This window comes from Pristis pectinata, chromosome 15, assembly GCF_009764475.1.
Source record: "Pristis pectinata isolate sPriPec2 chromosome 15, sPriPec2.1.pri, whole genome shotgun sequence".
Taxonomy (NCBI): Eukaryota; Metazoa; Chordata; class Chondrichthyes; order Rhinopristiformes; family Pristidae; genus Pristis; species Pristis pectinata.
In genome coordinates, this window is record NC_067419.1 from 35557255 (window position 1) to 35571188 (window position 13934).

Sequence of the window (13934 nt, forward strand, 5' to 3'; positions counted from 1 at the left end):
TTCAATTGCCAAGCCTGCTCTCCTGAGATATCTATTGATTTGTTCCTAATGCATTTTGTAGGTGGGTCAGGTGGTTGAGAGGTGGTTAAGATGCTTGGGGTGATGGATGGGGGTTTGGGGGTGTGCATGGTGGTTTGTAGAGAACATTGATCTAGATTATCCTTTTTAAAAAAAATGCTTGTGAATTAAATGTTGGTTTTGGCAGAGGAATGTGAAACTTAATAGTGCTTGACGTGACTCAGCCATATCTGGTGGTAGGTGACTAAATCAGTTGGTAGGTGACTAAATCAGTTGAGTGCCAAATATATTGATGTATATTCATAGATGCAGGTGGAGTGAAAGGTGAGGACAAGAAGAACCCTATCCTTGTTCTGGTGGACAGGAAAGGCCAGAAGCAGAAGTGTAGGAAATGGAACAGGTGTGAAAGCCCTGTTAACTTTGGCAGATGAGGAACCATAGATAAGGGAAGATGTAGTGATGTAGAACAATGGAGAAACTGGTGAGTGCAATCTTCACAGGAAGCTGGAGGTGAGAGATTGCAGATGCTTGAATCTGGAACAAAAAACAATGCTGGGAGAACTCGGCAGATCAAGCAGCATCTGTGAAAGCAAAAGGTACAAGTCAGCATTTCAGGTCGAGACCCTGCATCAGGACTGGAAGGGAAGAGGAAAGATTGCCAGTATATAACAGTATGAGGGGTGATGGGATACAAGCTGGTAAATGACTTGCACCTTTTGCATCCACACGAGTTCACCTGCTGAGTTCTTCCAACACACTGCTTTACTGAAAGTTGCATGAGAGGAAATGTAGTCAAGGCAACAGCAGATTTTTATGGCCTTCTGGATTCTAACCTATTCCCCAAAGTGGAGATAAAGTCGAGAAAGGGGAAAGGGTTATTAACAAGTTGTGAAAGGAGAGCAGGTTGGAAATTGGTAAATTTGATGAAATTTTGAGTTCTGCCTGAGAACAGGTAGGAGCAGCCATATAGTCTTAAATGTACTGCAAAAGGAAATGGGTAGAATTGTTTTAACAAAGAAATAGGCATAGCTTGGACTTAGCTATATCCTGTACTTGGAGGAAGCAAGTGAAGAAGCTATTAAATGCTGGAACAATTTTAGCCAGAGTGGTGATAGAGGGGCATTTGGTCAATCCTCTGTGCAAGGAAAAAAGCAAAGGACATTCAGGCCATCATGATGCAAGATGGAAAGGCATTGGACTTCCATGGAAGCTGCCTGTGCAAGCTGACACATTGTGGTTAAAGTATTCTGCACTGTTTTGGGATCTGCACTTAAGAAGATGTATCGACCTTAGTACAGTGTAAATTCACAAGATTGATTGCATCTTTGAGCTCCGGGATCAGCTGTACAACTGAGTTAAGTTTACCTCCACTCTGCTCCTTTCTACCATTACTGTTATGGGCAGATGTATCTGTGACAAGTAGATTATAGACAAATCAAAAGCTCACCTGCCTATTATAAAATAAGAAATCTTTATTAGTCACATGTACATCAAAACATAGTGAAATGCATCTGGGGCAGTCCGCAAGTGTCTCCACGCTTCCGGCGCCAACATAGCATGCCCACAACTTCCTAACAGCTATGTCTTTGGAATATGGGAGAAAACCAGAGCACCCAGAGGAAACCCATGCAGATATGGGGAGAATGTACAAACTCCTTACAGACAGTGGCCAGAATTGAACCCGGGTCGCTGGCGCTGTAATAGCGTTACGCTAACTGCTACCACAGACCACTCTGACAGGTTTGTCCTTCATTTTAGTGGTAGTGTTGCCAAGCTGCTGTTGGTAATGGATATTGAAGATTCCTGCCATATGGAGTGCATTCTTTGTCCTTGGTTTGCTCATTGCCCTTGCCAAGTGGTGTTCAGTGTCAAGTACTATTACTAGATAGTCACCAATGTAAGACTTCCTTGCTCATGTTTGATCTGATACCATAAGGCTTCATGAGGTCTGAAGTGAATGTTGGGGATGCAGCCCCTTGACTCCACGTCATGGTTTTGTCAATTAGACAGGAATTATGACAGACATTGACCAGGGGGACTATTTTGTGAATTTAACTCTCCCCAGTTGTTTGTGAGCAGGATTTTTGCAATTCCCTTTCGAAAACCCTGATTGACTTTTATTCTGCCACACTTAGGGGCAATTAATTTAAGGTCATAATTTTGATTTCCAAATAAACGGCAGCCATCTTTTATCTTTTTCCATTCACTTAGTCTGTTTCTTCTGATCCTTGAACAGCTGCTCATGGGAAAAGCTACCCAGTCCATACCCATCTCTATCTTGTTTACCTCCATCGTGTTTTCTGTATCTATCATCGCTTCAAAGAAGTTCAACTCCAGCTTCATCTCTAGAGTTCTGCTGCACTGTTTATAAAACCTTTTAACATCATTTCAACAGTGTTGTGAAAATAATTAACTAAAGTTTCTCATTTTAAAGTTGAATCAAGAAAAATAAACTACTATAGAGAATTTTGTCTTTTTATATAGAATTTTAAAATGTGTTGAGAACATGTGGTTTAAAAGATGCGGTAAACTGATCAATAAAATACATCTAATCCAATTTGGATCTGTAATCTCTTTATTTTCTATAGCAAGTGCTACAAAACAGGTTTTACGAAGGCAAAAAACTAGAGCTTGGAAAAAATTACAGCAGCAAAAGGAGCAGGAAAAGCAGCGCAGAGAAGATGAGGAAAGGAAACAGATGGAAGAAGAGGAAAGAAAAAAACGTGAGGAGGAAATCAGAAAAATTCGTGATCTCTCCAATCAGGAGGAGCAGTACAATCGTTTCATGAAACTTGTTGGAGGAAAAAGACGATCCAGTAGCAAGGTAAAAGAATTTATGCTGACAGTATTTTTAAACCTCTAGGCATCACTTTTATTATACAAAATGGGTGTTTTGGATGTTTATTACTTAAACTTTAAGTGCAGAAGAAACGTAGCTGCAATTTTAAGTTTAAATTAAAATTATTTGCCATTTCCATTATCAAATAATCCTGAATGATTTGTTTGAATATAATTGAGTAGCACAGTGTGGATCCTTAAACTAATAAGCAATGAAATGAGAGAGAAGCTTTTTGCAACTAAAAGCTTGGATATAAAACTGGCACCATGGATTAGAAATGGGCGTTTTCTGTTTTAAAAAAAATGCAAAATGATGGAAATGCATAGTAGATCAGGCAGCATCTGGAGAAAAGAGTGAACATTTCCATTTGGTGACCTTTCATCACTTGTTTGTATTTCAGATTTTTTACTTTTGATTACTGTATTCTGCAATGTCAGTTCAATGGCCAGGCTACAGCCCATCTTTCTATATAGTATTGCTTGAGCAATGAGTGTTCCTTGTTGCAGAATGAGAATGTAAGAAATTAATTTTGATAGCAAATGCCGAAAAATTTGTATGTGTGTTAGCCAATAATGAGACTAATCTGCATTTCAATTGTAGGGGCTAAGCCATGTAAAGAACCAAGATCGTTTTCATAATATTCACAACTAGTCACAAGACTAAGGCTTGAAATTGCAGTTAGCTGAAGTTCTACACTTGATTTTCTGTGTACTGGATGTAAAGTTTGATTACAAAGTAAAACTAAATTAGTTGATTTCCACAATGTAACATTAGTAGAATCCAAATGCAGATTTGCATTGAGGAGATTTAAACATGCTAATATATGTTAGGTATTCTTAGTCAACAGATATAGATATCAAAAAATCACAAGAAAAGCCAACAGAAGAGTCTGGTAACTTGTACCAGTATGATAACTATGAAGAGGTTGCTATGGAAACGGATAGTGAAACCAATTCACCAGGTTGGTGTTATTTATCATTTATAACTAAGCTGTCTTTAAGATCTTATCACTAAATTGATATGCTGTATTTTGTGTTGATAGTATTGAGTATAAGACTCCTTGCCTATCGCGGAGTAAAATTTTCAGCTTTGGAATTTACAAATGCTGAGTTAAATAAAATACAGAGCTGTTGTTAGAGCTAACATCCTGCAACCTGGGATGCATAATGATGGTCTGTGCCTGTAGACTTGTAAGTCAATTCATTGTAATGCAGTTAGAATGTGGTCGTTCCACTGTCAGGTAAATGCTGAGCTGGTGTCTTCGAGAGTGAGTGCATTTTTAAAGAGCATAATGGCCCTTGTTTGGAAAACCTGATTTTGGAAGTTAATGTTAGAGATTTAAAAGACTTCATTTTCAAGTTTCAGAGATTAACATTAATCTCTGCTCAAAAGCCAGAGGAAAAAGAAACAGTGGGAGCAGCTGCCTGTGTGGTGAATGGCTAATGGCCACCAAACCTGGTATGATGTGTTGAGAGCCAACTAAGATAATAGGACCATTTTAATTATGTGATCTGAATGTGCATTTGGCAGTGATGAGAGTGCCCTTGACCATGATAAGGGTTTCTGACCTTGATAAAGGCTTCCTTCAATGATCTAGCAACCTCCATGGCCAGAATATGCCCTTTTCCAATATTTGTTGCTCTCGGGAATCCATTCCCAGTGTCTGTGACATCAAATTAACATCAATAAAAAAGGAAGCAAATTCTGAATTAAACATTATAGTGTGCTAAATGAAGATTGCAGCATGCATATGATTAAGATTAAAACTGAACTCAACTTTTATAAATACTATTAATGCCCTTTTTGAAATGTATGAAAATTACATCCAAATACAAAAAAGTTTCCCTTTTGTTAGGGACATATGTTTGGTGAGCTGTTAGTTGTACTCCTTAAAAACTCAGACTACATGTAACTAAGTCATAAATACATCAGTTTCATCAGCTGAAGTAATTAATTTGTCTTGCTGTTTATTTAAAGCTGTGGCAAAATGCATAGTCTGCAGAGGAGCACCAAATCACTAATATGATATTTTGTTAAGCTACAAGTGGGGAAAACCTGATGTTTCTGCAAGTTTTTTAAAGTAATGACAAAGAAGATGAGCAGTTTTGCTGTTCTGCAAATTCTCAACTATAAGAAAATCACATGGGAATAAATTTTCAGAAAATGAATATTTGTGTGTATGTAACTGAATCTGTTTACGAAATGTTATGTAATTCTAATTGTGTTGGATACTGATGTGCAAAGCACAACAAAAAAAAACTTTATTCCAAATACTGCCAGATGTGCACAAGATTCTGAAGATTTAATATGTATGGGGAAACAGGCCCCATAAATAGATTTTTGTGCTTGTTATTATCTGTGTGACCACATTTCAGACTCATCAGTTGAAGTTTTCAATAATTAATTCATTTGGGTAGATTGCTAAATTTTCAAGGTTCTATAAGGCTCTGTCACTTTAAACACTGTTTTCTTTGCCTTTTCTGCAGTATCATCTCCAGTGCCACTTCCATTTTCTGTGGATTACCAAACAGGGTATTTTGTTCCAATGCCGCCAGTGCCAATATTTATGCATCAAGTGAGTATCACTTCTATATTGATTGTGATGTTAAGCATTTGTGATAGTGCACTTCTATATGTAATCTTCTGGTTTCTTGTAAGTTCTTCCATGTAGTTAGCCTTTTTTCAAAAGCATATACAAAATGGTTACTTCCACATTTTTTCATATTGAAACTGCAGGTTGTATTTCAGTTCATTGACTGCTGATGATTTGCAATTAATCCTGCAGCAGTTAATGGCTTCAAGAAAGATGGAATATTGACTGCAGTCATGTTTTTTGTTTTATTTTTGTGTGGTGGAGGGAAGGTAATATATTTCATCCAAACCTTTGGATTGTTTCATAACGTCCAATTAAACCATATATATGTATGTATGAGCTGTAAATATATAAATCATAAACATTGATGTTTAAATATAATTTGCAAATCTTTTGTCCTTCAGAATATGGGAGAGCCTTTTATTCCAAATTATTTGGAGAATTACTTACCTTGTCCCTTGGACATGCCCCCACCACCACCGCCACCACCACTTCCACCTGAAGAGCCTGAGCAACCACCTAAGCCACCATTTGCTGATGAGGAGGAGGAAGAAGAAATGCTTCTTCGAGAAGAATTGTTAAAATCGATAGCAAATCGGCGTGCTTTGAAACCAGAGGTATTTTTAAACTAATTTGAATTGAACTATCTTGAACCAGTAGAGGGCAATCTTTAACAAGCCAGGAAGTTTAGCTGGGGTGGTAGTTTTCATTTTTATTTACTCTGTGGGTTGAGTTCAGCATGCAAGTTCTTCGTATCCTGCAGCAAGTGCTCAAGTTTAGTTTTCGCCATGTGCAAATCTGGTTGATTTTATTTGAAGGACAAGAATTTCACTTATGTTAGTCTTGGTTTCTTTTATTTTGTATGTCACTGCATACCTAACAAGAAAAGGTTTGGCTGGACTTTGTTATTCTTTGTGAAGTTGTCTGTTGGTACCCACACACTGAGTGTGTGAAGGTCGACCAATTAATCTGTGTGGTAGCTGTTGAAGTATAATCCACAGAGTTCCATGCTCAGCAGAAGAGAAAACAATGGACCAAATGTTTCAAATAGAATTTTGCCTGTCATTTGATCTTTTTCATAATCCCCCATGTCAATATAAAATCTGATTCACTCATTTAGAAGACAAATTTGATGGTTTGTTTTCCTTCATTGTGTGTGAATGATTAAGCAGACATTCAAGATTGAACATTGCTGGAAGTATAAAAGAATCAGAGTTTTGTTACATGGCTGTTACTAAGTTTCATTCCTCAATTTTTTTAAGCAGGATTCAAGTGATGATTGTGATCTATCTCTGCCACCTCTTCCTATTGAGAATTCACAATCTGCATCAATAAATCATTTCTCAACTGCCAGCTTGAACTCTACCTTACAGCCACGCCCACAAACCACAAAATTTGTGAGAGGGCCTTCAGCAAGTCGGCCACTGATAGTGGTAAGTATGACAATTTGTGCAGTAGGAATGGATTTTCATTTCAAATATACTTTCAGCTTGTTTTTCCAGTGTGGGGCGTTGTGATTCAAAATGAATTGCTGTAATCCTGCAGCAAACAAAATATGAAGATTTGTCAGATTTTTCCATCAATAAGGTTTTTCCAAAATTGATAGAGCTGAATGAAAATTGGTTTCGTCTTGTTCAATTGATACCTTGCCACTTAATTGCACTAAACAGAAAATCTAGATTATATGGTGGTAAATCTATATTGGATTATTCAAAGCTTCCTTTAAGCATTAACCATTACAAAATATCCTTTTGAAAGTGGCTAATGTAAATGGTTTTATTGTGGCACTTGAAGTAAAATGTATTAATCATTTTGATTTATTGCTTAAAATTCATCGACTTCATTAATACATGAAAGATTACCTTCCTACTCTTGTTAATGTTTCTATTACTTCTGGAACTTGTAAAAATAGGCACTTTATTATCTTTATAAAATAAAAACCTAAACATCTGAACAGAAGTAACACTGCCCTTCAGCAAAATACCAATGGATTCAAACCCTCAGTCACATGAATACAAGAAACTGTTATCTGATGATGTATTGAAAGTTCCAAGGGATCTGGAAACAAAATAACCAAGTTCATGCAGGTTGTTGTAGAATAGATCTTTGTGATTTTTAGCTGTAGATTTTTGTGTAATAGTTTTCATATTTTCACTTGAAAGTCCATCCTGTGGGTACTTGTCAACATATGGGTATATATACTGTAGCTTTCAATAGCTTTAAGCAGGAAATAGCATAGAATTATATAGAACATGCACAGAATAGGGACATCCGGCATATCCTGTTTATGCTGGCATTTGTCTGCTTGAGGCTTCTCTAGTCCTTCCCCATCTGTTTCTTCATATAACACTCTTCTTTATTTGATTGTCTAGTTTATCCTTGAACGCATCAGTATTATTTTCTTAAACTACACAACACAATAGTAAGCTCTCATGTTTTTAATAAACCTAGAATAAAAGAAGTTACCAACTTGTATACTGTGTAGATTTTTTGGCTCAACTCTGGAATGATGCATGATCTAAATATGCATCCATGGAACGTTTTATGAAGCAAAAACAAATTTGTATGCTGCATTGTTTCCATTAAAGTTTGAGATACTGTGACATTGATTGCTGTAATATGCACTGCGTGTCTTTTCCTTGTTCTTGTAGATTCCAAGGCACAAATCAGTAGTTGTGAGACTGGATGACTCTGATGATAGTGAGTCAGATAATGAGCAACCCAGTCTAAGTATGGGTGTCTTTGGAGGTTTAGAGTCGATGATTCGAGAAGCCAGAAGAACTGCAGAGGTATGGAAAAACATAGCCCAATAGCTATGATAGCCAGCAACTTTAAACTCTTTACTGTAATTATTGTCTCCTTTGGATCTTGTGACAAATAATATTACAACCACTTTGGAAGTATGGTTAACACTGTTTAAACATGACAGCCAAATTGATTATATTAAGGTTCCACAAGTATTAAATGGTAATGAGCAACTTTGGTTAACGGACAACAGAGAATTCCCTATAGCCACCACTTAATCCCTGATCCTATTCAAAATAGGGCAAATGTAAATTGGATTAACTTGCATTTAGAAATATTTTAAATGTGGGATTCCTCTTGCTTTGTATATGGTTGTTGATCTGAATTGTGGGCTTATTTAGAGTACAACTTGAGTCCACAACCTCATGACTTGGTATTGCGAATGATGCCACTGAAACACAGGTAGCATCCCCTTGTGTCTGCTCTAGTCATAATCGTAGTAACAGTAAAATCAATAACATCTCCAGAATTGCAAATGATGTGTACTTTTCATTTGGTATGAGGTAATCTGGAATGTTGCATTTGCTTGTCAAGTCTAAGTGCAATTGTCAAATAATAGTTAGACTGGAAACATTTTGATTAGAGTCACAGATGCCATACAGTCCACATTATCTCAATTAATACATTTTATATATTCTAGAATCAACGTAATTTATTTTGAACACTGTCCATGCAGGCTTGATGGATTGAAATTACATCATTTTGTGGGCAGTGCTGCAGCATCATTACTGGCAGGATGGCATAATTGCAACACGACATTTAAATTAGAAATGTGAATGTAATAATTTGGAATAAGAAAGGTTGATGAAAATGTGCACCACTAAAGCACCTTTTAAGGTAGAATTAGGTCAATAATTGACTTTGCATTTACATTTGAATATTGCTTCATCCAGGGAAATGTATCTATTTCCCAATTGAATATAAAACCACAAATTCAGATTGTTTCAACCAACTCTGATCAACGTATAGTACAATCTTTCAGTAATTTGACATTGAAAGGTAACTTGGTGTTCACTAATAACTTTGGCTGCAAGAGGGAAAGTATGAAAACATTAGAAAGAAAATGAATTGATGCAGCAGGATGAAGATGTCCAGCCTGTGATTTAACCTCGCTGAGCCCCATTCCCTGAATCATTGACTATCTGGTTTTCAAAGTAAAGGCAACACTGTCTTTGACTGTTTCTGACCAATTTATTTATCTTATTTCAATTTTGTAGTCCTGAAGATTCGGAAAATTGTTTCTTTAGGCTTGGTAAATTTTAAATATCAAACCAAACTCTGCCCCTATTAGATACTCAGTGAAATATATAAACAATTTACATTTAAACTTTGTCTGTAGCCCTTGGAACTGTGCATTACAGACCATGAGGTCAAAAGCTTTGATGTAAATGAATACTGTGTTTTGAAATATCTGCAAGGGATTATTTAATGCTTTGTCAACCTAACCAATTATAAACCTATACAATAGGAAGCAAGCTTTGTATAGCATGGTCGACTTTCTGAATTATTAAAAGCAACAGGCATCTTGAGCTTCTGGTTACATGTCATTTTTAACTCTCCTTCCCACTCCCAGACCAGCCTGTCTGACCTCTGACTTCTCTGTTGCTCTAGTGAGGCCAAATGCAAACTAGAAGAACAAAATCTCGTATTCAACTTCGGTAGCTTCCAACCCAATGATATGAATGCTGAATTTTCCAATTTCAGGTGACTCACACCTGCAGTGTTCTCCTCCCATGCACACTTAGCTGGCAAACATAAAACAGTACAGCACAATATAAGCCCTTCAGCCCACAATGTTGTGCCAACCTATAAACCTTGCCTAAGACTATCTAACCCCTTCCTCCCACATATCCTTCTATTTTAAACTCCATATGCTTATCTAACACTGTCTTGAATTTGACGAATGTACCTGCCTCCACCACTGCCCCAGGCAGCACATTCCATGCCCCAACCACTCTCTGGGTAAAAAAAAACCTTCCTCTGATACCTCCCTTGAACTTCCCACCCATTACTTTAAAGCCATGCCCTCTTGTATTGAGCACTGGTGTCCTGGGAAAGAGGCGCTGGCTGTCCACGCTATTCCTCTTAATATTTTGTACACCTCTATCATGTCTCCTCTCATCTTCCTCTCCAAAGAGTAAAGCCCTAGCTCCCTTAGTCTCCCCTCATCATGCATACTCTCCAATCCAGGCAGCATCCTGGTAAATCTCCTCTGCACCCTTTCCAACACTTCCACATCCTTCCTATAATGAGGTGACCAGAACTGGACACAGTACTCCAAGTGTGGTCTGACCAGAGTTTTATAGAGCTGCACCATTACCTTGCAGCTCTTAAACTCGATCCCTCGACTTATGAAAGCTAACATCCCATAAGCTTTCTTAACTACCCTATCCACCTGTGAGGCAACTTTCAGGGATCTGTGGATATGGACCCCCAGATCCCTCTGCTCCTCCACACTGCCAAGAATCCTGCCATTAATTTTGTATTCTGCCTTGGAATTTGCCCTTCCAAAGTGTACCACCTCACACTTCTCCGGATTGAACTGCATCTGCCACTTCAGCCCACCTATGCATCCTATCAATGTCCCTCCGCAGTTTTCGACAATCCTCTACACTATCCACACCACCACCAACCTTTGTCGTCTGCAGACTTGCCAACCCACCCTTCTACCCCCCCATCCAAGTCATTAAGAAAAATCACAAAAAGGCGGAGGTCCCAGAACCGATCCTTGTGGGACACCGCTAGTCACAGCCCTCCAATCTGAATGCACTCCTACCACAACCCTCTGCTTTCTACAGGCAAGCCAATTCTGAATCCACATGGCCAAGCCTCCCTGGATCCCATGCCCTCTGAAGAAGCCTACAATGTGGAACCTTGTCAAATGCCTTACTAAAATCCATGTAGACCACATCTACTGTGCTACCTTCATCAATCTGTCTGGTCATCTCCTCAAAGAACACTATCAAGCTTGTGAGACATGATCTGCCCTTCACAAAGCCATGTTGGCTGTCCCTGTCAGACCTTGATTCTCTAAATGCCCATAGATCCTATCTCTAAGAATCCTTTCCAACAGCTTGCCCACCACAGACGTAAGGCTCACTGGTCTATAGTTCCCTGGACTATCCCTACTACCTTTTTTGAATAAAGGGACAATACTCGCCACCCTCCAATCCTCCGGTACCATTCCCGTGGTTAACAAGGACTCAAAGATCCTAGCCAAAGGCTCAGCAATCTCCTCCCTCGAGCAGCCTGGGGAATATTCCGTCAGGCCCAAGGGACTTATTTGTCCTAATATTTTCTAACAGCTCCAACACATCTTCTCTCTTGATATCAACATGCTCTAGAACATTAACATTACCAACACTGTCCTCAGCGTCATCAAGGCCCCTCTCCTTGGTGAATACTGAAGAATTATTCATTGAGGACCTCACCCACTTCCACAGCTTCCCACGTTTATCCCTAATCGGTTCTACCTTTACTCCCATCATTCCTTCTGCTCTTCACGTGTGAAAAATGCCTTGGGGTTTTCCTTAACCCTACTCGCCAAGGCCTTTCCACATCCCCTTCTTGCTCTCCTCAGCCCCTTCTTAAGTTCCTTTCCTTGCTACCCTATATTCCTCGAGACCTATCTGATCCTTGCTGCCTAAACCTAATGTATGCTGCCTTCCTCCTCCTGACTAGATGTTCCACCTCTCTTGTCAACCTTGGTTCCTTCGCCCTGCCATTCTTTCTCTGCCTCACCAGGACAAATTTATACCTAACATCCTGCAAGAGATCCCTGAACATCGACCACATCTCCATAGTACATTTCCCTTCAAAAATGTCATCCGAATTCACACTCGCAAGTTCTAGCCTTATAATTTGCCCTTCCCCCAATTAAATATTTTCCTGTCCTCTTTGCTCCTATCCTTGTCCATCACAATGCTAAATGTTAGGGAGCGGTGGTCACTGTCCCCCAAGTGCTCACCCACAGAGATCTGATATGGTATTCCCTCTAGTCGGCCTGTCAACATACTGTGACAGGAATCTGTCCTGGACACACTTAACTCTGCCCCATCTAAACCGTTGATACTAAGCAGGTGCCAATCAATATTTGGGAAGTTGGTGTCTCCCATGATAACCCCATTATTTTTGCACCTTTCCAAAATCTGCCTCCTGATCTGCTCCTCAGTATCCTTGCTGCTACCAGGGTGTCTATAGAATACTACCAGTAGAGTAACTGCTCCTTTCTTGTTCCTAACTTCCACCCATACTGACTCTAGAGAGGATCCTGCTACATTATCCACCCTTTCTGCAGCTGCAATAGTATCCCTGAACAGTAACACCACCCCTCCTCTTCTCCCCCTCCCTATCCCTTTTAAGACACTGAAATCAGGAATATTCAGTATCCATTCCTGCCCTGGTGACAGCCAAGTCTCTCCAAGAGCTGCAATATAGTTCCATGTATTTATCCAAGCTCTCAATTCATCACCCTTATTCCTGATGCTTCTTGCATTTAAGTAAATGCACGTTAGCCCATCCACCTTACTACTTTTATACCCTATACTCTGCTTCTCCTTCCTCAAAGCCTCTCTATATGTTAGATCTGGCTTTACTCCATGCACTTCTTCCACTGACCTATCCCTCCAGTTCCCATCCCCCTTGACCACCAAGTCTCTTCACCCTTTGTTCACCTTTGCCACCTGCCATCCCCCATCTGGTTCCATCTACCCCCTCATTTGATTCCACCTCTTATCTGCCAGCCTCTGTACCACCCCTCCTTTATACTGCTCTTTACTATCAATCTTTCCTCTTAGACCTCTGCAGGGTCTTGACCTGAAATGTTGACTTGAACCTTTTTACCTCCATGGTTGCTTCTCGACCTGCTGAGTTCCTCGAGTTCTGTTTATTGCTGTGTTTAGAACTGTTGGTGTACGTGGTGCTATTAGTAGAGGACGTGTGCTAGGATCATTGCTGTTTTACAGTGGGCATCTGTTAAATTATTCTGGGAACTATAAAGGCCTGCCTATTAGGAACTGACGCCCGAGCTGGCACAGGGTGCCTCATTTTCAAACATTAGCGAAGAGAGAAACTAAACTTGAAGGATCCGGATAGTTTAGTGGGAGAGTTAAACATGATTTCTCTTTTTAATAAAATGCACCAACAGAACTTGTGTATGAGTAAAGATTGATCTTTTCATGAAGGCATCAAAACCAAAGCCAAGGCTAAAAGCAGAGAAAGAAAATGATCCTGCAGGGACCAAAAGTGGATTTTCAGAAGGAGGCAAGAAAGAAAATAGACCTTTGAAGGAAGAAAATGTCAGGTAAAATGTCCAGTATTTATTTTTGCCTATTTGCTTGTATTCTTGCACAGACAGAACATAGAACATTACAGTACAATACAGGCCCTTCGGCCCACAATGTTTTTGTGCCGACATTTTATCCTTCTCCAAGATCTATCTAACCCTTCCCTCCCACATCGCCCCCCATTTCTCTATCATTCATGTGTCTATCTAAGTCTCTTAAATGTCCCTAATGTATCTGCCCCCACAACCTCTGCTGGCAGTGCGTTGCATGCACTCACCATTCTCTGTGTAAGATAAAAACTTATCCCTCACGTTTCTCCTTGTATCTTCCTCCAATCACCTTAAAATTATGCCCCCTCGTGTTAGCCATTGTCGCCCTGGGAATGTCTGACTGT

General features: G+C 39.3%; 1 protein-coding gene across 3 annotated transcripts in view; it reads left to right on the top strand.

Moving 5' to 3' along the window:
* LOC127578590 (zinc finger C3H1 domain-containing protein-like) overlaps positions 1 to 13934 on the top strand; it is a 60537-nt gene that overhangs the window by 7226 nt on the left and 39377 nt on the right. For 2 of the 3 annotated variants that reach the window (XM_052030740.1, XM_052030742.1), the window contains exons 5-11: positions 2607 to 2842; positions 3698 to 3818; positions 5344 to 5432; positions 5855 to 6067; positions 6713 to 6883; positions 8102 to 8239; positions 13439 to 13557. In XM_052030740.1, coding sequence (XP_051886700.1) covers positions 2607 to 2842; positions 3698 to 3818; positions 5344 to 5432; positions 5855 to 6067; positions 6713 to 6883; positions 8102 to 8239; positions 13439 to 13557 — 1087 coding nt within the window. The remainder of the gene's footprint in view (positions 1 to 2606; positions 2843 to 3697; positions 3819 to 5343; positions 5433 to 5854; positions 6068 to 6712; positions 6884 to 8101; positions 8240 to 13438; positions 13558 to 13934) is intronic. The other variant, XM_052030741.1, reaches the window with a different exon arrangement.